The sequence below is a fragment of the Lepisosteus platostomus genome, chromosome 1 (genome assembly GCF_059453375.1).
Source record: "Lepisosteus platostomus isolate fLepPlt1 chromosome 1, fLepPlt1.hap1, whole genome shotgun sequence".
NCBI lineage: Eukaryota > Metazoa > Chordata > Actinopteri > Semionotiformes > Lepisosteidae > Lepisosteus > Lepisosteus platostomus.
Genome location: NC_142611.1, coordinates 62,708,503 through 62,730,133, shown reverse-complemented (window position 1 = coordinate 62,730,133; position 21,631 = coordinate 62,708,503). Strand labels below are relative to the sequence as shown.

The following is a 21,631-nucleotide window of genomic DNA, read 5'->3' as shown; positions in this document are numbered from 1 at the left end:
TAAGATAGCCGGCCTCTTGTGCCTCCAGCGTGAAACACGCTCCCTTCGAATTCCTCCAGGGGCGATGTAGTTTTACAACGCCCCCAAAAGGCACCGGGCAGGGGCTGCGCGTTGGAGTCGACACTCGCTGTCAGAGAGTGTAAGAGATTGGTCTCGGCGTCCCCGGGCCTCAGCGTGGTAGAGGCGAGCGCGGGTGCGGCCTTGATCCCATTCACAGCCAGTAAATCTGACCACCAGAGCGACTAGATTCTGACATCGGAGACACTCCTCCATCTTTAATTCATGCCCATCGGGTGGATGGGACTCGTTAACTGTACCGAGGCCTTTGTGACCTTTAATTAAATGAAGAAGGAAATGTTCTCCGCACTCCTCTGCTAATCGGATACGATGACGACACCCGATTCCTAGGCTACATTCAAAGAACATCACCCACTTAACCAAATAATGCATCAAACCTAGACAATTAAGATCGGTTGCAGGAGCTCTCTTTATTGTAACTTATTTATACTAGATTGGGTTAAAGTATAAGGGAAGCAAGCTGCATGTTGTTATTATTATTGATATTATTAATAATAATAATAATGATGGCGGGGGCCTTAGGACCCGGGAGAACACTGAGTTAATAATTGCACCTGTTGCGAAGCCGGGCGGGTGAGCTGCACTGCAGACAGGAACAGCTCGCCTCCTCCGGCTTGACACTTGAAGAAATCGAAAGTCGCCGGCACCCCCGCGGTCCCTCATCGCCAGTACGAGAGCAGGTGACGCCCCGTGCACTGTCCTGCCCCCCCGATACCCGTGAAGGGAGAACTGCCCCCCCGCCTCGGGACCGGCTGTGGGAGCGGCTTACAGGTAAATCGGGCTCTAGCGACGTCTTCATCAGCGCGCGATCGTGTCAGGGTCGGCTCCGCTTCCGCGCGTGTGCGCAGCTCCTTCCGCCCCACAGCCCCGGGGCTGAAGACAACCTGCTCCCAGTCAAGAAGTCGAGGACTCCGGCCGCCGGCCAACTTCTCCGAATTTCCGCTTTGCGGGGCTTCGGCCCGAAGGTGCGTGACTCCCTGTCCTGGGGTGGGGGGTATAACTGTATCCCACACGTAAGAGTGGTGAGCCGTGATACAGTCTGAGTGGTTCATGAAAACGAGTGTTTGTACTAAAACGCGAAGTGTTTCGGGTGGCCCGCGGAGAGCTCCCGAGGTACCGGCGCCTCGGTTAAGTGGCGGCAGCGATGAGCTCGGCCGCCTCGACTCCAGGAAGAGAAATCTGGAACTGGGCGATCGCGGGGGTGACGCGTGGGTCTCGAGGCTCTCTCGAGCCCTTCGCGCTGGCTCGCGGCCGCGTGCTGTCCGCCGGGCGGGCAGGTTGAGCGAGGCCCCTGATATCCCGGCTCTTCCAGCGCCTTGGAAGCGATCGATCACATCGATCACGATCAGGTGGCGCTGGGAAAGTGAGGCGCAGCGCCTTGAACTCGTCGTCTTGGCACAGTAAAAACGCCGTAATTGATCATTCTACTCTTTGAGGCGTCTTATAATTTTGCTGCGCTCGGCGGGGGGGTTGTATTTTTAGCTTGCGCTTCGCTTTTTTTCTTTTTCTTCATTTAAAAACGAATTTCCTGTTCGTGCGTGGAGGCTAGTGCTGAGTGCTGACGCGAGCTGTGTGGCGTTATAAATGAGGTGTTTTCGTTAGAAGACGAACACCTTGCGGCGGCAGGCTGCCCCGGAGAGATCGACTGGGAGTTCAGTGAACTGGATCTGAATGAAGATCCGCCAGCGACCGTGCGAGCTACACGGATCTCCTGGAGCGCGTCTCCAGCCTCTCGGAATGTAGTTCAGCGAACAGGAGTCGAGAAGCAACTCGACCTGTGCCCCCCCCTCCTCCAGAAATAAACAGACGCTCAAACACCCTGTCCCTTAAGACAAACAAACACCCGAAGAGCTGTAGAAGATCCCATACAGCCCGCGGAAGAATGTGATTCACGTTTCGGATCCGACCCTTGTCAGCGCACGACATCGGAGCCGAATTTCTCACTTTGAAAACCCACCAGAAGCGCCCGGTTCGGGTCGGGAGGTGCAGCGGGTACACCTTGGATGCGTGTCCCGGACGTATCCGGTTTGATTGTGTTATCAGCACGTCAGCAAAAGGCCGAAGGTGTTGTTTCGGGCTGATATCCCAGCAGGCAGAAAGGTATTCAAGGCGCGATCCCACTTTGTAGAGGAATTCGTGTGGGTGAAGTGGTGTAACTGAGGGTACCTGCTTGTGTTTCTGAGAAAAGACGGAGGTTTGTTTGTTTGTTTGTGTGTGTGGGGGGTTCGAGGCCCATGTATTATCCGTCGTTTTTCGAGCGCTGCGGCTCCTTTGTATCCCGTGGAAGTCCCTGGGGCTGAAGTTAAATGTTTTCGTGGTCTCCTTTTCGATTAAGCAGTTCGGACCCGGGGCCAGGAGCGGGCGGGGCACGCCTCCGGAAACGCGCTGAGAGACAGCTGGCGGCCGCTCGCTGTCAGGTCACAGAGCGGGCCCGGTCGTTTGTCCCTGAAGCGCCGCGGACGCGCTTCGTCGGGACTGTTGTGTCGGCTGACCTCGCGGCCGTGGCCACGCGCCGGGCCGCACGCGGCGCTTGGGCAGCACCTGCCGGCCGGGCCGCTCGGAAGCTCGCGCTCCGCCGGCGTTCTCAACCCTTTGCCAGCCCGCTCCGCCCTCTGCTGTTGAATCGGTCTGTTGGGTCGATAGGGCAGAAGAAGAGGGAGAATAGAAATAATTCTAGTTATTCTAGGGGATGTGCATGTAAAACTACCAACAGGAGCCACCTATTTTTACATTAAGGGTGGTGGGAGTGTGGTACAAGCTGCCCAACCATGTTGTTCAAGCCTGTACACTGGCATCTTTCAAGAAATGGCTGGGTGAGATTCTCCAATTAGGACTGGAGGCATTACTTTACACAGAGGGTGGTGGGAGTGTGGAACAAGCTCCCCAGTCATGCTGTGTATTAACATTTGCTCCCGCAGTCCGGAATGAAGAGGGTTCTTCAGTTACATTTTATTTGATTGAAAAGCCTGAGAAACTAAACAGAACAGTGCTGTTTACTGTCAGCAAAGCACACACCTGTAGCTGGGTCACATGCCCATGTCTTCCCAAAGCAACAGGGCAGCCAGGGAGACAGCGTGTCTTTAACTGCCCCAGGGGAGAGCCTCTGGAGCCGGCTGTGGATTGGCTGGTGTGCGGAACGCCAGCTAACCAGGTGGGAAAACGACATCCCCTTGCGATCTGTGTGAGCAGAGCTTTGTTTTTCCAGGATTTCCGGCGCGTTACTTATTAAACAGGGACAGTGACGGGGAAAGTGCTGAGAAACTGGTCTCTGTTGTTGTGTGCTCTGGTGTGGGCAGAGACAGGAAAGGCATGAATGGCCCTGCAGGAACTATGCTAGCGCTGGGGCACAGGCTCAGCAGAGAGTACAGGCTCGGCAGAGAGCGCCCCGCCTGTACTGCGCTGGGGCACAGGCTCGGCAGAGAGCGCCCTGCCTGTACTGCGCTGGGGCACAGGCTCGGCAGAGAGCGCCCTGCCTGTACTGCGCTGGGGCACAGGCTCGGCAGAGAGTACAGGCTCGATAATTGATAATAATAACAATCGTTAGAATAAGAATATGCCGCAGTGTGTGGATACAGTGTGTTTTTGCTGCAGCAGCTACTGATGGGACAGGCTGAAACTGAGTGTTGATCCTAAGAATATAAATGTGTCAATCGAGAAGAACAGTTAACAGTCTGGCCAGATAGACTCCAGCTCCCCAGCAACCCTGAATGGGATAAAGTGGTTGATAGTTAAGTGTGGGTGGGAAGATGTGGGAATTCTGCAGCCTGTGTTATCTGCTCTCGCTCCTGGTGTCACTGCTGTTATTAATCTGGTTATTAATTTCCTTCCTCCCAGCCTCACGCTAGGAGACCGTATTCTTCGGTCCAGTCCGGTCCAGTGTGGTTCCTCTCCGCGACGCAGCTACCAGGGATGAGGCTGTTTCTACGGCGACGCACCTCCCTTCTGAAGCTGGCTGTACTGGGGGGGGCCATCTTCCTCATCACCCTGGTCATTCTGTACCGGGACGTGGGAGGCGGGACTTCCTCCCAGGAGCCCTGGCTGAGGGAGCTGGCCGAAAGGAAGGAGCGGATGATTGACATGATGATGGGCGCCGTCAACAACCTGCGCGACTCCATTCCGCGGTTCCAGATCCGCGCCCCCCAGCCGGAGGAGGAGCGCACGGCCCGCCCTGGGGAGGCCGAGCGCTGCGCTCCCGGGTTCTACAGCCAGGCCGAGCTGAAGCCTGTTCTGCCACGTCCGCCGCAGGACCCTAGCGCCCTGGGGGCCGATGGGAAGGCCTTCCAGATGCAGGGGCTCTCCAAAGAAGAGGAGAAGGAGAAGGAGGAGGGCATGCAGAGACACTGCTTCAACCAGTTCGCCAGCGATCGCATCTCGCTGCATCGCAGCCTGGGGGAGGACACGAGGCCTCTGGAGTGAGTGCAAATCCTGCTCTCTGACCCTCTCTGCTGAGTCTGTCCTCCAGCACCGGCGCAGTTCCTGCAGGGCGCTCTCTGCCGAGCCTGTGCCCCAGGGCAGTACAGGCGGGGCGCTCTCTGCCGAGCCTGTGCCCCAGCGCAGTACAGGCGGGGCGCTCTCTGCCGAGCCTGTGCCCCAGCGCAGTACAGGCGGGGCGCTCTCTGCCGAGTCTGTGCCCCAGCGCAGTACAGGCGGGGCGCTCTCTGCCGAGTCTGTGCCCCAGCGCAGTACAGGCGGGGCGCTCTCTGCCGTGTCTGTGCCCCAGCGCAGTACAGGCGGGGCGCTCTCTGCCGTGTCTGTGCCCCAGCGCAGTACAGGCGGGGCGCTCTCTGCCGAGCCTGTGCCCCAGCGCAGTTCCTGCAGGGCGCTCTCTGCCGAGCCTGTGCCCCAGCGCAGTTCCTGCAGGGCGCTCTCTGCCGAGCCTGTGCCCCAGCGCAGTACAGGCAGGGCGCTCTCTGCCGAGCCTGTGCCCCAGCGCAGTACAGGCAGGGCGCTCTCTGCCGAGCCTGTGCCCCAGGGCAGTACAGACAGGGCGCTCTCTGCCGAGCCTGTGCCCCAGCGCTAGTATAGTTCCTCTAGGGCATTCATATTTCTGCCCACACCAGAGCACACAACAACAGAGACCAGTTTCTCAGCACTTTCCCCGTCACTGTCCCTGTTTAATAAGTAACGCGCCGGAAATCCTGGAAAAACAAAGCTCTGCTCACACAGATCGCAAGGGGATGTCGTTTTCCCACCCGGTTAGCCGGCGTTCCGCACACCAGCCAAACCACAGCCGGGTATGAGAACCAGACAGCTGCACCTGAGGGTGTGTGCTTTAGCTTTCTGATCCTATTCAGCATATTCCTGCTGATTTTTCAGGCTGTAGATTTAAATAAAATGTAAATTGATAACAAGATGGCATGGTGGCGCAGGGGTCAGCATTGCTGCCTCGCAGTGCTGGGGCTCTGGGTTCGATTCCAGACCTGGGGTGCTGTCTGTGTGGAGTTTGCATGTTCTCCCTGAGTTCACATGGGTTTCCTCCAGTTGCTCCAGTTTCTGCCCACAGTGCAAAAGACCTGTTGTTGGGAAAACTGGTCCTGGTGTGAGTGTGTATCTGTGTGTGTGAGATGGACTGGTGTCCAGGCTGTACCCTGCCTTGTGCCTGTTGCTTGCTGGGATAGGCTCCGGCTCCCCCCTGACCCTGAACTGGACAAAGCAGTCTAGAGAGCGGACGTGTGGACAACCGAGTCCATTGACCTCCCTGGTTGTTTAAAGAAAGAGGTCGCCATCAATGCCCTTCATGCTGCTGCTGCTGCTGCTCGACTGTGCCCGCCCCCCATAACCCGGCGTCTCCTCCCGGCAGGTGTGTGGAGCGCAAGTTCCGCCGCTGCCCGCCGCTGCCCAGCACCAGCGTGATCATCGTGTTCCACAACGAGGCCTGGTCCACCCTGCTGCGCACCGTCTACAGCGTCCTGCACAGCTCTCCCGCCGCGCTGCTGAAGGAGGTCATCCTGGTGGACGACGCCAGCACCGCAGGTCAGCTTCCCATCGCGCCGCCGCCCGCTGGGTGCTCCCGACTCCCGACGGCCGGAGTCGGCGTGCAGAGGCGTGTGAGCCCGCAGCCTAGACTCCAGAGGCTTACCATTAATGAGCGTCAAGTATTCCACCGACACCTGCCAGCTTAGAATTGCGCAACCGATGGCGGCATGCAAGTGGCTGCCTGTCGCCGTCTGCGTTTCTCAAGGCTGAGCTGGGAGTGAGTCAGTTCGGCACGAGAGCTTAGCTCTGCGCCGGGGCTGGTCCGCGGCGGACCACGGGAATCGCGGAGCAGCGTGGCGGAGAGATCCTGCAGGAGGCGGAGGGTCCGCCGCGCCCGATCTCGCTGTCGGAAACAGCAGGCAGACCCTGGGGTCGCCCCCTCTTGCTGACCCTTGATTGGCTTGAGCTCAGGGTGGCTTTCCAGTAACGGGGTGTGGGGTGGGGTGGGGGAACCCCTGAGCTCCTGAACCCCTATCAGCAGTCAGTGGAACCTGGTGAACGGGAGACCCCCGGGGTTCAGACTTGCTTGAGGCAGAGGGAGGGACAGGGGACCGGGAGGAACTGGCTGCACTCTGCTCTTGGGACATTTTTAATGAGGTCCTGTGTGCAATAAGGCGAGCAAACAGCGCAGGATATTACCTCTAATGAGGAAAAGGAGTGACTGTGTGATAGTATTATTAGTTTAATATGTTTTATGATCGAGTTATTGGTAGCCCTTTAATCATGGATGGAAACACTGCTTCTGTTGGTGTGTTGAAGATCCGCTCCACGTGCACGGCTGGTCACTGCGAACGCCTGGGATATTTAACCCCTGAGTGTCTGCGCTCTGCTCTCCGAGGCCCGCTCACCAGCGAGCTGTGAGAGGCGAGTGTCCAGTGGGCTGCGTTCATTTCCTTGGCTGACACTTTTCTAAAAACTGGGACCATTGCACGGACGCTTTTACCCGGATCAGGCATGAATCGACCGAAATGAACTTGGGGTGGATCCTAGCTTCAGAGGCAGCGGATCACACTGGATCATGTCAAAGACCTGCTGGATTTCTGGATGTGAGTGGAATGGAGCTTGACTTGGATACTGGAAGAGTCACTTCACATCTGCACAGAATACTGCCTGCCTGCTGTATAATCCAATCAAAACCAGGTGTCTGTACTCCCATCAAGACTTCCTCTTTGTGCAACAAAAAGGCGCCCCGAGGAATTGTGGGAATGGACATGCGCCAGTCTCGTTTTTAGCGCCCCCTCATGGCAGGAGCCATAGCTCATCTTCAGTGCCGACTCTTATTTTCTCCTGTACAAGAGGCATCCTCAGATGACATGCCCACAGGATGACTGGGTGGGTTTTGCCCAGACTGGCTGCTGGTAAAACAGAGCTGCTCTCTGTGGGCGTGGTACGCTGAAAACTGTATAACCGTTTCCTATATAGCGGCTTTCATTACACAAAAGCAGTAGAGATGCCCATACAAAGAGCCTCCTGTTTCTTAAAAGCAGTTAGTTCAATCAGGGGCCTCGGTGAGCTGAGTGAAGCACCAGCTGGGCTGGCAGGAGAAGCAGAAGACACGGGGGACCAGACCAGGCCTGGGAGCTGGCTGGCTGTGGTCATGAGTGGCCTAGGCAGTCTCTGAAGAAACTTGACAGCTCGGTTACAGCAAGTTGAAGCGAACACGCCAGCAGACTCTGCAAGTCAAGATGGCTTGACAAGACAAGATGTCATTTTCTCACCATTGTACTCATTGGGTCGCTCGTAGCTTCTTAAAATGAGCTAGGGTTATAGCCTTTGACATCCAGGCCAGTTAGCTTGTTCCAGACTCCCATAACCCTTTGTGTAAAGTCCTGCGCGCCCCCCCCCCCCCCCCACCCCCTCCCCGTTCTCTTTTTCCATAAAGGACTGTGAGTAATAGGTAGTGATGATGGCTCTATATTTAGTTTTTCCAACATTTTCTTACTTCCTGCATTGCTCTGTGAACATGTCACTACGTTGGGACGGTATAAGTCGTCTTCCTTCCTCCTTGATGCGTTTGTGCTCCCAAGCCTTCTAGGAATTTCCTGTGGGCATCAGCATGTGCAAGCCTATGATCTGTTTCAAGACCCGACTTATAGGACCATCCGAGCTGGTCCAGGCAAGGAGAATACTGAGGAAGCGCTGCATTATGAATGAGAGTTGCTAGAGGTGTAAAGAAGGATGTCTACAGCTGGGGGGGGGGAGTAAGTGAGATGGAATAAGTAAAGAGGGTAAAGGTCTACGTCATGGTGTGTGGTGTGTGTGTGTGTGGTTTTAGTGTGTATGCTCAGAGCACGGAGAGTATGAATTCACCGGCTGATCTAAATCAGTCATGACCAAATTACTTTTAATTTTCCAATGTGACATAGGCTTTCTCTTTCCAGTGATATATGTTCTATTCGTATCTTTAGCCATTGCTGTGATGAGTGCAGTGAGTACGGGGGAGGTACTACTGCTTTGCTCTGGGCAGTAGAATGGTGAAAGATCTCTAGCAAACCTAGAGAAGGGGATAGAGGAATGCGGTTTTTCAAAAGCAATTATATTTTTGTGACCAGTTCCTGCCAGAACTGCTGAACTGGTGGGCAGAGCCAGATGGCATGGAAGTGATTATCGGTAGTGTATACAGTACATATACAGTAGTTTGTATGCATATATCTGAATCAGTGATTCCCAATTTGTCCAACTTGTCCAGTTTTATATGTGTTCTCATAGTAAAATAGTTGTGTATTAGTATTGCTAGTTTCATTAAAAGTATTCGTGCAGACTTGTGTGCAGAAATACTCCTAACTGTACTAACAGAGAGCTCTCTTTCCTGTTTATTGGTTGGAAGTAAGACAGTTGAATCGGTGTGAAACAGAAGTTTGTACAGTTTTTTAAATTCATACATTTTTTAAATTTGGAGAGTTGAATTGTCTATATCCTTTTTTGTTGTTGTTGTTGAATTTTTCAGTTGAAAAGATTGTATATATTGTTTTTCCTCAGTATCATCTCTCTGGACCAGAGATAACGTAATGTATGCAAATTTACAACCACAGCTGTGTTTCTTCAGAAGCGTGTTTGGCGTGTTTGTGTGGATTTCCCACTGTCACTTACTCAGTTCTTAGTTTCTCACGTTGTGGTCAGATGAGTCTCCGCAGGGAGGGAGTATCAGGTCTGATCCAGCAGAGTTTGACATGTTTGGACTTAAAAGCAGAAGCAAGGTTTAGAAATAGTGCAAGCAGAGAGCTGCATCAGCAGGCGTAGGCTGCGAAGGAACCAGTAGAGGTTTATTCCAGGCTGAAATGAGAAGAAAGGAAATGCAATGTTTTGGCTGTGGAGCCTTCTTTGGGTGTGACACAGCCAAAATGTTGTGTTTCATTTCTTCTGTTTTCAGCATGGAATAAACCTTTACTTGCTTAGAAATTGTCCCTTACAGTGTGAGAGGGTTTGTGCATCAATAAGATATCTTCAGGAGCACAAAGACATAAATCCACAGAGTTTTAGTTCACTTTCCTGGTCCTTAAAAGCATTTGAAAGTGCGTGTGTGGCTCAGAGCTGAGATTGTGATTTTAGTTTCTTGAAATTATCAGGCTGTTCTGGCGGATTTTAATCACGTTATTTCTGCTCTTCTACAGTACTTTAAATGCCCAAGCGCTGTGCAGGTGGGGAGAGACCCACCTCCCCAGCTGGGCTAGTACTGGGTACTGGGCTGATGTGTCTGGAGTTCCTACTGATCGCTCAGTTTTAACCCTTCCAGATCACCTGAAGAGCCAGCTGGAGGATTACGTGAAGCAGCTGGGGATCGTGCACGTGGTGCGGCAGCTGGAGAGGAAGGGGTTAATCACGGCCAGGCTGCTGGGGGCGCAGCGGGCCACGGGCGAGGTGCTCACCTTCCTGGATGCCCACTGTGAGTCAAAAATGAATACCTCTCTCCGGCAGGGAATGGAATAGTCCATCTGCTCTGGGGCTTGAACTGTACTTCTGCACAGGTCACTACCAAAATGTCTATGGGAGGTGCATTTATTCATTCATCCAGTTTCTATCAGCATCTACCAATTAAAGTTTGTGGGGAAGCTGGTGCCTATCCCAGAAAGCAACAGGCGCAAGGCAGGGTACACCCTGGACAGGATACCAGTGCATTGCAGGACACACACACACACACACACACACACACACACACACACACACACACACACACACACACACACACACACACACCAGGGGAAAGTTTTCCAGAAGTCATTTCACCTACCAGCATGTCTTTGGACTGTGGGAGGAAACCAGAGCACCTGGAAAAAAACATGCAAAGACGTGTAGAACCTGCAAACTCCACACAGATGGCACCCCAAGTCTGAAATTGAACCCAGGGCCCCAGTGTCATGAGTCAGCAATGTGCTGTTTGGAGCTATATGTTATAATTCATTTATTGAGGATACAATCTCTAATTAATTCTTAAGATTTTTTTTAAAGCATCATACTAGAAATGCTGCAGGATGGGCAGAAACAGTTGGCGTATGGTTTAATCGGCTGGACTGGATCTCCAATCACAGCGACACTGGTGGGCAAATCTGCAGCAGGGCGTGTACTGTATGATGCAGGTCTTGGAAGGCCACAGCCTAGTAGGTCTGATGATCTAATGGAGCTCTTCAGTAGTCATCACGGTGATGGTTTGCATTTATATAGTGATTTTCATCCTTAGGAACCTCAAAGTGCTTCATATTTCCCTTCAGGATCAATAAAGTCTTCTCTCTATAAATATGATTGACCCATTTCATGCACCAGTGAATTGCAGCCCTGCTTGAATGACGCACTGCAGAGCAGATTGGGGGGTAGGAGAGAGATGCACTGTGCTGAGCTGCTCCTGATAAATCGATGACTAGATCAAACAGCTCTGTTTAGGAGCTCTGATGGAACAAAACCCTGCAGATACCCCAGGACTGGAGTTGTCCACCCCTGTCTGACCCTGAAAGGGTCCCCAAGGCTAGGCTAGGCTGTGTGTGTTTGGTGGCTAGGTTTTTGCTGGAGTCTCAACCTGCCCTGCACAACGTACTGTGCAAGAAATCCTAAAATAATCCAGGAGGGTGTGATGTCAGTGCACGTAGCTGTCAAAGCTGCTCCCCGAGATCAAACTGCTTTAACACCCACAGGCAGGAAGTGAAAGTGCGGGGAGGGGTGTGAACCCACTCGTGAGTCCTGCAGGGACGTGGGAAAGTGAGGCCCCCCCCTGGTGTGGCGGTGTGCCCCGCTTGTGACAACCCCCCCCCCACTGTCCCGCAGGCGAGTGTTTCCACGGCTGGCTGGAGCCGCTGCTGGCGCGGATCGCCGAGGAGCCCACGGCCGTGGTGAGCCCCGACATCACCACCATCGACCTCAACACCTTCCAGTTCGGCAAGCCCTCCCCCAGCACGCGGGCCCACAACCGGGGCAACTTCGACTGGAGCCTGGGCTTCGGCTGGGAGGCCATCCCCGAGCACGAGCGGAGGCGGCGCAAGGACGAGACCTACCCCGTCAAGTGAGAGAGCCTCCACTCCTCTGCTGTTACCCACCATTCCCCAGCCCTCACTGTGACCTACCAGCATTCGAGCTCCCCCTGCTGTGACCCCGCCATCTCCCCTTGCTGTGACCCCGCCATCTCCCCTTGCTGTGACCCCGCCATCTCCCCCTGCTGTGACCCCTCAATCCCCCCGCCACCTCCCCCTGCTGTGACCTCGCCACCTCCCCCTGCTGTGAACCCTCAATCCCCCCTCAATCTCCCCCTGCTGTGACCCCTCAGCCTCCCTTCTGTGACCCCGCCATCCCCCCCTCAGTCTCCCTTCTGTGACCCCGCCATCACCCCCTGCTGTGACCCCGCCATCACCCCCTGCTGTGACCCCGCCATCACCCCCTGCTGTGACCCCGCCTCTCCCCCTGCTGTGACCCCTCAATCCCCCCGCCTCTCCCCCTGCTGTGACCCCTCAATCCCCCCGCCATCTCCCCTTGCTGTGACCCCTCAGCCTCCCTTCTGTGACCCCGCCATCCCCCCCTCAGTCTCCCTTCTGTGACCCCGCCATCCCCCTGCTGTATCTCTTCAGTCTCCCTGCTGTGACCCTCAGTCTCCCGGCTGGAGGGTTAATTACATTGCCGGATGAGATGTTTGAACAGCTAGCATGTTTCCCTAACTTTATCAGTGTGTCAGAGCAGTAATATATTTCAGTTCCCAGGGCTTTATTGGCATGACCCATGAATTACAGTGGCACCAAAGAGGATTAAATTAATATAACATTTACAGTACAAACATATTACAAGACATTTATGGACAATAAGGGCTATAAAACACATACAGCCTTATTGAGAGAGAGAGAGACTCTCTCTCCGTTCCTCAAGCTGTGACGAGAGATCCCTGTCTATTGAGTTTCTTCCACAGTTGGAGTGGAAGCTGTTCGGATTCTGGCAAGAGTGGGAATTCTGGGATTTAGATGCATATACTCTCCCAAATTCTGCAACGGCCACAGGACTGAAAACAGCCATCAGTAAGGCCAGTCAAGCTACTGATTGGTTCAATTGACAGTTCAGGTACGGTATCTCTGCAGGACCAGGAGTGTGGATGTGGTCATGTTTGCAGTGGGCTGGTGTGAAACCATGATCACAGGGCTGAGGTCTGTTGTCAGCTGTAGAGCAGGGAGACTGGGCTGTGCCCATGGGGTGCTGGGAGGAGATGTCACCTCTTTGTCCGGGTGTGTTCGCAGGACCCCCACCTTCGCCGGCGGACTCTTCTCCATCTCCAAGTCCTACTTTGAGCACATCGGCACCTATGACGAGCAGATGGAGATCTGGGGTGGGGAGAATGTGGAGATGTCCTTCAGGGTGAGTGCTTGCGGTTGTCACAGTGTACAAACCCAGTTTCTCCAGTTAGTTTGCCATATCGACATTCTTTCTTCCCCGATTGAACAGCTTCAGTAGCAGTTCTGTATCACAGGTGGTGCCGTGAGTCTGCCAATGGACATAGTTGCTTCATTCCCTAGACGACATTTAAGAGAGGGAGTCTGCAGAAATCTGCTGGTCTAGGGGTATCAAGAGTATCATAAGAGATGTGTACTAGCCCCAGAGAATGCAGTTCTCAAGAGCACTGTCTGGTCATTATTAGATTAAATGCTGTTCGGGTACAGGTGCTAGAAAGAGGACTAGACACACTGAACCCCCCAGGACCAGGACTGGACACCCTGCAGACACACTGAACCCCCCAGGACCAGGACTGGACACCCTGCAGACACACTGAACCCCCCAGGACCGGGACTGGACACCCTGCAGACACACTGACCCCCCAGGACCGGGACTGGACACCCTGCAGACACACTGACCCCCCAGGACCAGGACTGGACACCCTGCAGACACACTGAACCCCCCAGGACCAGGACTGGACACCCTGCAGACACACTGACCCCCCCAGGACCAGGACTGGACACCCTGCAGACACACTGACCCCCCCCAGGACCAGGACTGGACACCCTGCAGACACACTGAACCCCCCAGGACCAGGACTGGACACCCTGCAGACACACTGAACCCCCCAGGACCAGGACTGGACACCCTGCAGACACACTGACCCCCCAGGACCAGGACTGGACACCCTGCAGACACACTGAACCCCCCAGGACCGGGACTGGACACCCTGCAGACACACTGACCCCCCAGGACCAGGACTGGACACCCTGCAGACACACTGAACCCCCCAGGACCAGGACTGGACACCCTGCAGACACACTGACCCCCCCAGGACCAGGACTGGACACCCTGCAGACACACTGACCCCCCCCAGGACCAGGACTGGACACCCCGCAGACACACTGAACCCCCAGGACTGGACACCCTGCAGACACACTGAACCCCCCAGGACCAGGACTGGACACCCTGCAGACACACTGACCCCCCCAGGACCAGGACTGGACACCCTGCAGACACACTGACCCCCCCCAGGACCAGGACTGGACACCCTGCAGACACACTGAACCCCCAGGACTGGACACCCTGCAGACACACTGAACCCCCCAGGACCAGGACTGGACACCCTGCAGACACACTGACCCTCCCAGGACCAGGACTGGACACCCTGCAGACACACTGAACCCCCCAGGACCAGGACTGGACACCCTGCAGACACACTGAACCCCCCAGGACCGGGGCTGGACACCCTGCAGACACACTGACCCTCCCAGGACCAGGACTGGACACCCTGCAGACACACTGAACCCCCAGGACCAGGACTGGACACCCTGCAGACACACTGACCCTCCCAGGACCAGGACTGGACACCCTGCAGACACACTGAACCCCCAGGACCAGGACTGGACACCCTGCAGACACACTGAACCCCCAGGACCAGGACTGGACACCCTGCAGACACACTGAACCCCCCAGGACCAGGACTGGACACCCTGCAGACACACTGAACCCCCCAGGACCGGGACTGGACACCCTGCAGACACACTGAACCCCCCAGGACCGGGACTGGACACCCTGCAGACACACTGAACCCCCCAGGACTGGGACTGGACACCCTGCAGACACACTGAACCCCCCAGGACTGGGACTGGACACCCTGCAGACACACTGACCCCCCAGGACCGGGACTGGACACCCTGCAGACACACTGACCCCCCAGGACCGGGACTGGACACCCTGCAGACACACTGACCCCCCCAGGACCAGGGCTGGACACCCCGCAGGCACACTGACCCCCCCCAGGACTGGACACCCTGCAGACACACTGACCCCCCCAGGCCCAGGATGTAGCCCTCTGTGTTGTGGAGTTGAGGATGACCTGTGTCATGGTCCCCTGCTGTCTCGTCCGCTCCAGGTGTGGCAGTGTGGTGGCCAGCTTGAGATCATCCCGTGCTCTGTGGTGGGACACGTGTTTCGCACCAAGAGCCCGCACACCTTCCCCAAGGGCACGCAGGTCATCACGCGCAACCAGGTGAGGCTGGCCGAAGTCTGGATGGACGGCTACAAGGAGATCTTCTACCGTCGCAACCAGAACGCCGCCAAAATGGCCAAAGAGGTGAGCTGAGCCGCTTGGTCGCACAGGAGGCACCTACAAACCCTAAAGGTCCTATGAAAACATTTGACTGTTTTATTTGTATGACAACTAGTACAAATATCTTTTCTTGAATAAATATACGCTATGTAAAAAACACAGGCTCTCTGAAAAAAATCCAGCCATCCATTTCCTAACCACTTCATCCAGTTCAGGGTCGTGGGAGAGCTGGAGCCTATCCCAGCAAGCAGGGCAGGGTACACCCTGGACAGGACGCCAGTCCATTGCAGGGCACACAGAAAGACACGCACACTCACACCAGGGCCAGTTTTCCAGACGCCAGTAACGCTACCAGCAAGTATGAGGACTGTGGGAGGAAACCCAAGTGAACACGGGAAGAACATACAAACTCCACACAGACAGGACCCCAGGTCTGGAATTAGACCTAGGGCCCCAGCAACCATGCTGACCACTGCACTACAGTGCTGCACTTGGAGAATACATTCTTAGGACCCACCTAGCCATAGAAACTGATACACCGCAGACAGTGCTTCCTCCCAAGGACCTACGATGCAGTGGGGCCCAGGGCCTTCAATGCCCTCTCTCCGGCCCTGGGCTCCTGCTCCTGCTAATCCAGGCTGGGCACGTGACTTTGGCACCCCAGGCACTGGAGAAGTGCAGTGCTCTTCAGCAGGCCGGGTGTAACCGTCAGCCCTCTGCCTCTGCCTGTGCGTCTGCGTCAGGCCCTGCACGGTGATCTTGCGCTCACTCCCTCTCCTCCTCTTCCGCCCCTGCAGCACGCCTTCGGCGACATCTCAGAGCGGCTGGAGCTGAGAGAGAGGCTGCAGTGCAAGAACTTCACCTGGTACCTGAACACGGTCTACCCCGAGGCCTTCGTCCCCGACCTCAGCCCAGCGCTGTTCGGAGCGGTAAGGCGCCTGGCGGAGGGCGAGGGGCAGGACCCCCAGGCCGCCTCCGAAACACTGCTGTTTCAAAGAGTATTTCAGACAGGATGAGCTTCGCAGGTCTTTCAGGACCACAGGTGCCTAAAAGTGATACCCTGACCCCCCAGGACCGGGACTGGACACCCCGCAGACACACTGACCCCCCAGGACCGGGACTGGACACCCCGCAGACACACTGACCCCCCAGGACCGGGACTGGACACCCCGCAGACACACTGACCCCCCCAGGACCAGGACTGGACACCCCGCAGACACACTGACCCCCCCAGGACCAGGACTGGACACCCCGCAGACACACTGACCCCCCCAGGACCAGGACTGGACACCCCGCAGACACACTGTCCCCCCCAGGACCAGGGCTGGACACCCTGCAGACACACTGACCCCCCAGGACCAGGGCTGGACACCCTGCAGACACACTGACCCCCCAGGACCAGACCTGGACAGCTCTTGGTCTACACATTTTACACTATGGCCCTTCCAGATCTTTCCAACATGGGGTTCTGCAGCAGCCAGAGCCTTAATTGTTCAGTTGCTGCAGCAGCAGAGTCAGTCTGGCGATGAGAGATGCGGTGGAGGAGCTCCTGCCCTGCACACTCTTGGGCTGGGTGTGTCCAGTCTCCGAGGGCTGCGGTCCTGCAGGGTTCACGCATACTCAGGGCTGGACGTGCTGGCCGTCTGTCCAGCAGTGACCCCCCCAGGTGCCGGGAGATGGGAGTGACTTGCCCGACCCTGCGAGTGGGCTTGTGCGTGAGGGTGCCAGGGTGCCAGTGTGCTTGTCTCCCCTGTGCAGGTGAAGAACTTGGGCACGGAGAGCTGTCTGGACGTGGGCGAGAACAACCAGGGTGGCAAACCTCTCATCATGTACACCTGCCATGGCATGGGCGGCAACCAGGTACTGCTGGACTCCTCCTCCTGCTCTGCTGGGTGGGGGGCCGACGCTGCCCGGGACAGCGGGCTCCAGGAGCTCAGGCTGCAGCAGTCAGGCGATGGGGCTCCTGATGCGAAGGGCAGTAGGTTGTGGGCTGGGGGGTTACTTTGTTGGTGTGCAAACGTCGCACGGGCACGGTGGCATGCGGAGTGTCTATGAGGGCAGCTTTGCCAACAGAGGGGCCCGCTGGACCTGAGACCTGGGAGCGTAACTCTTCCAGAACATGTTGAGCAATTTCCACTCTGGAAGGACTGGGGGACACAATGGGAACCCAGCAGTAACAGCACAAACAGGAGGCCCCTTACACAGCGTAGTGTGGGGTGGTGGCACAGACTCCCCGTCTTTACACAGAGAGAAGTGGGGGTGACAGACTCCCCTTCTTTACACGGAGAGTGGGGGGGTGGCACAGACTCCCTGTCTTTACACAGAGAGTAGTGGAGGGTGGGGGCACGGGCTCTCTTTCTACCTGCTTGCAGCCACTCTGTGTGATCCTTTCGGTCACTGGTCCATTGGAATTCATGGCTCGTTAAAGGGGAATTGCAGTTCCAATTTCTCCGACCGGTCATTAAATCTCCTTAACAAACTAAATTAATTGACGCTATTGAAAGTTTTGTGAAAGCACTGTATGGTCCCATTTTGTCGCTAACCGTCGGTCTTGCCACTGGCGAGAGCGAGAGTTTGCACGTATTGCGCCAGAGCCGCCCTTCCTGCTCACTAGTCACTGTAGTGACTCATGTAAGGTGGCGTACGCCAGTACAGGACGTGCAGCAGAGATTTCAGTGCAGAAATGTTCCTCCGTGATCTGCATGCAGAGTTGACAAGTAGTATTTGTCTGTCAGGCCGCCTCGAAGCCAAAGGCAGTATTTCTGCTGGAGCGAGAGATGTATCCACAAAGGAACAAGTAATAGGTTTATTCCATGCTGAAAAAAACACCCCTCTGCACCCATTCTGACTTCACACCTCTTGATTGGCCTCTCTTTCTGTCCCCTGCTCCCGCCTCTCACTCCTCCTCCCTCCCAACCTTTGTTCTCCCGCTACTTTACCTTTGCCTACTGCCCTGTCTCTCTCACACCTGAAGAAGGCTCCACGGCCGAAACGTTGTGTTCTCTTTCTTCTTTTTTTCAGCAGGGAAAAAACCTATTACTTGTTCCTTTGCAGCCTACGCATGCTGACGCAGCTCCCTGACGTATCCACAAGCCTGCTTGTTCACGACGTCACAGGGCCGCAGCACCTGCCTCGTTCTGAATTGTAGCACGTGGCGCTCGCTGCTCGTACCCGGACATGGTCTATTTTGTGATGTAAATTGGAGGTTTTACCCGTTGCTGCGTACATCTTGCTCTCACCGTGGCTTGAAATGCGCTCGGCAGCGCCGGTTCTTTCTGACCCTGAAGCTGGACCGTGTCTGCGGTCCCCTGGGGGCCTCTCTGTGACCCCTGTCCTCTTGCTGTCCTGCAGTACTTCGAGTACACCTCCCACAAGGAGCTGCGCCACAACATCGGCAGGCAGCTGTGCGTGCACGGCGCGGGGGGGCCCGTGCGGGTCGAGGAGTGCCAGCTGAAGGGGCGCGGCACCAGCGTGGCGCCTGAGCAGCTCTGGGTGCTCACCCCGGTAAGGAGCACCTCGCTTCACGGGAGCACGGGGGAGCCCCTCCTCCCGCTGGGAGCCCCGGAATAGGTTACGGATCGGGCCTGGTTCTGGGTGGCCGTTCCAGCTCAGCCCTTCATGGATCCTGCAGACACACTGACCCCCCCAGGACCAGGACTGGACACCCTGCAGACACACTGACCCCCCCAGGACCAGGACTGGACACCCTGCAGACACACTGACCCCCCCAGGACCAGGACTGGACACCCTGCAGACACACTGACCCCCCAGGACCAGGACTGGACACCCTGCAGACACACTGACCCCCCAGGACCAGGACTGGACACCCTGCAGACACACTGACCCCCCAGGACCAGGACTGGACACCCTGCAGACACACTGACCCCCCCAGGACCAGGACCGGACACCCTGCAGACACACTGCCCCCCCCTCCAGTTTGTAAAAAAAAATATTTTTACAAAGGTTCGTAAGCGATGTTAAGAGCTCAGAAAGATGAGTAGAGATCTTACTCAGTTCTGATCAGGCTGGGTTTATAATGGGACTCTCTCTTTTCTAACAGTGCTGATTGATACTGTACCAGTGAGACAGAGGGTTTCGCTGGCTGTGTCCATAATTACTAGACCAGTGCGTTAAGAGGGGGTGCAGGGGTGCGGAGCAGGGGTGCAGGGGTGTGAGGGTCGCAGGGGTGCAGGGGTGCAGGGGTGTGAGGGTCGCAGGGGTGCAGGGGTGTGAGGGTCGCAGGGGAGCAGGGGTGACAGGAGTGCAGAGTAGGGGTGCAGGGGAGAAGGGGTGCAGAGCAGGGGTGCAGGGGAGTCAGGGGTGCAGGGGAGGAGGGGTGCAGGGGGGAAGGGGTGTCAGAGGTGAAGGGGAGTGCAGTTTCGCAGTGTCGTTCTGGATGAGTGAGTGACGTCTGGGTGTCCCCCCGCAGGACAAGTTTATCAGAAACCCCGCCTCTGGCCTGTGCCTGACCCTCCTGAACAGCCAGCCCAGCCTGGGCCAGTGTGACCCCAGCCAGCCCAGCCAGCGGTGGGCCTTCAGCTGATGAGCCGTCTCCACGCACGCCCCCCGCTCCCGCGCCTCCCCCCCGCCCCCCCGTCTCCGGGGCACCTCCCGGAGGGGCGACCGGGCTCGAGCAGACGGGCTGGCATCGCCACGTCTCCCTATCCTCTGCCGTTCAAACAGAAGCGCATGGGCGCTGAACTGATGGCTTGATCTCCTGCAACAGCAGTGAACGCCGAGCAGACCCTGGGATAGCGGGATCAACGCTGGAAAGGGAGGCGCAGGCCCATGAGGATCCTGTCCACGCGGGCTTGAAAGGGAGACCCCGAGGGCCGACCTCCCCCTTTCCTTTTCTACCTCGTGCCTTGATTCTAGTCTGTTTTCTACACCCCAGACAAATTTCTGTCAAGCAATAATAAGAGTTTTAGATGGTTTTTGTGTGAGAATCAGTCTTCATTCTGGTGTCCTCTGCAGTAAATTGATTGCCGGGATTTGATGGCTGATGTCTTCATGTGCGGTTTTTGAAGCCACGCGCAGAAGACGCAGAGATGCTCGGCCTCCTCTCTCTCGCAGACTCCGGAGGGAACCAGCAGGAGGCTTGAGATGACACAGCTCAATGGAGGCACCTGCTGGTCAGGACAAGGAATTGTGCCCTGGGAACCATGTACAGTACATTGATCCTATGTCAAGAACAGGCTACCTCTCTTTAAAACGGGTGACCAGCCCTGCTGCTGTTGAGCCACAGTCCAGGAGGCCTTTAGGATGGCCGTTGTGTGACCCATTTTTACAGACAGGGATTACAGATGCGATTTAATCTTTTTGAATGAGGTAATGAGTTCAGTTAGGTCAGGAACAGACTGCTGTGGTTGTCGGGACCTACAACCTACTACGATTTCACGGCTGCAGACACTGATGGTTTAATGGTGAAGTATAACTCCTGCTGGCCTGGGCCCCTGAGTTCGAATAATAAAAGCTACAAGGGGCTAACCTGCTCCTGACCTCATTTCAAATAAATGGCACAGACTGATTTCAAACACAGGGCTAGTACGGTCATCTGTTTCTCGTGGGCAAGGGGCTGTGCACTAGGCCGGGCGGGGTCTGTTGAGTGGGATGGGGCGATCGAAGCCGATGGCCTGAGGGCGGTTCAATCTGTTGTGGTTTCCTGCTGTTGCCCAGTGGATACACGTGATCTTACCTGTTTGGGAGAAAGAGGAAAAACTGTTGGAGGCCTTCTTGTTGGCACCCTAGGTCCCTCTTTCCCAGACTGACTGGTCTGGGGTTCTCCTGCACCAGCGTTACTGGAGTTATTCTGCCTCCACTTTATAGTAGGGGTCTCCAGCCCTGGCCCTGGTTAGCCCCTGCCTCGTCACTCCAGGGGTCTCCAGCTGGTCCTGGAGAGACCCAATCCCGTCTAGTTCTGATACCTGCTGGCTCCTTGCTGGAAGCAGAAGTTGTCAGTGTATATTCACCTCTTGTGGAAAATCTTACCCAGCCAAACAAGAAATAAGCACAGATAAGTGGGAAAATCAGAATTGTGCCCCCTGTGGGGCTGGAAGACCGCCTGCTCAATTAGGCCAAACGTCTATCAAAGTGAAACTCTTGCTGGAAGGTGGCTCGTAGTGAACATCCTGCTGCATCATAAAGAAAGAGCTTGTGGAGCAGGAGCCTGAAGTCTGTGTTGTGCAGATGCTTTAATCTGAGGTGCTGTGGATCAGGGCCCAGGGCTCAGATCGTATCAGAACTCTGGGTTTAAATCCAGGCTGGAGCATTGCTGGGGTACCTTGGGGTGTGGCATTTACCTATTGCCCAGTACCATGTGACTATCCACAGATCTACCCTTTGAAAGAAAATTAAGTTAATTAACAATCATCTTTTTTTTTTCAGGTAGAGCGGAATGGCAGCTGGTTTTAACCTCAGTTACTCTCTTAATTACTTAACTGAACAAGCAAGTAACTTGTTGGAGAGTTGTCTGGGTCTTGATAACTATAGAAATTGCTTCATTTTCTCATGAGCACTCTGTTATAATTGTTTTAAATGTAATACTTCTAGCCCAGTGTTGAAGTGTATTGCGTTCAGGGGTCCTATTCCTGG

The 21,631-nt window shown here is 55.6% G+C and overlaps 1 protein-coding gene across 4 annotated transcripts; it reads left to right on the top strand.

Moving 5' to 3' along the window:
* The first annotated feature begins 570 nt into the window (after positions 1–570).
* LOC148678390 (polypeptide N-acetylgalactosaminyltransferase 6-like) lies at positions 571–20,578 on the top strand. 4 transcript variants are annotated; one of them, XM_088633398.1, is made up of 11 exons: positions 571–849; positions 3,913–4,490; positions 5,879–6,051; positions 9,788–9,937; positions 11,308–11,542; positions 12,756–12,873; positions 14,864–15,064; positions 15,838–15,969; positions 16,799–16,900; positions 18,392–18,544; positions 19,470–20,578. In XM_088633398.1, exons 2-11 carry the CDS (start codon positions 3,988–3,990, stop codon positions 19,581–19,583), a joined length of 1,881 nt encoding a protein of 626 aa, XP_088489524.1. In that variant the 5' UTR covers positions 571–849; positions 3,913–3,987; the 3' UTR covers positions 19,584–20,578. The 4 variants fall into 4 exon arrangements, with proteins under 4 accessions (XP_088489524.1, XP_088489527.1, XP_088489525.1 ...); XM_088633401.1 differs by lacking the exon at positions 571–849 and adding an exon at positions 861–1,043; XM_088633399.1 differs by lacking the exon at positions 571–849 and adding an exon at positions 1,538–2,178.
* Positions 20,579–21,631: the final 1,053 nt, after the last annotated feature.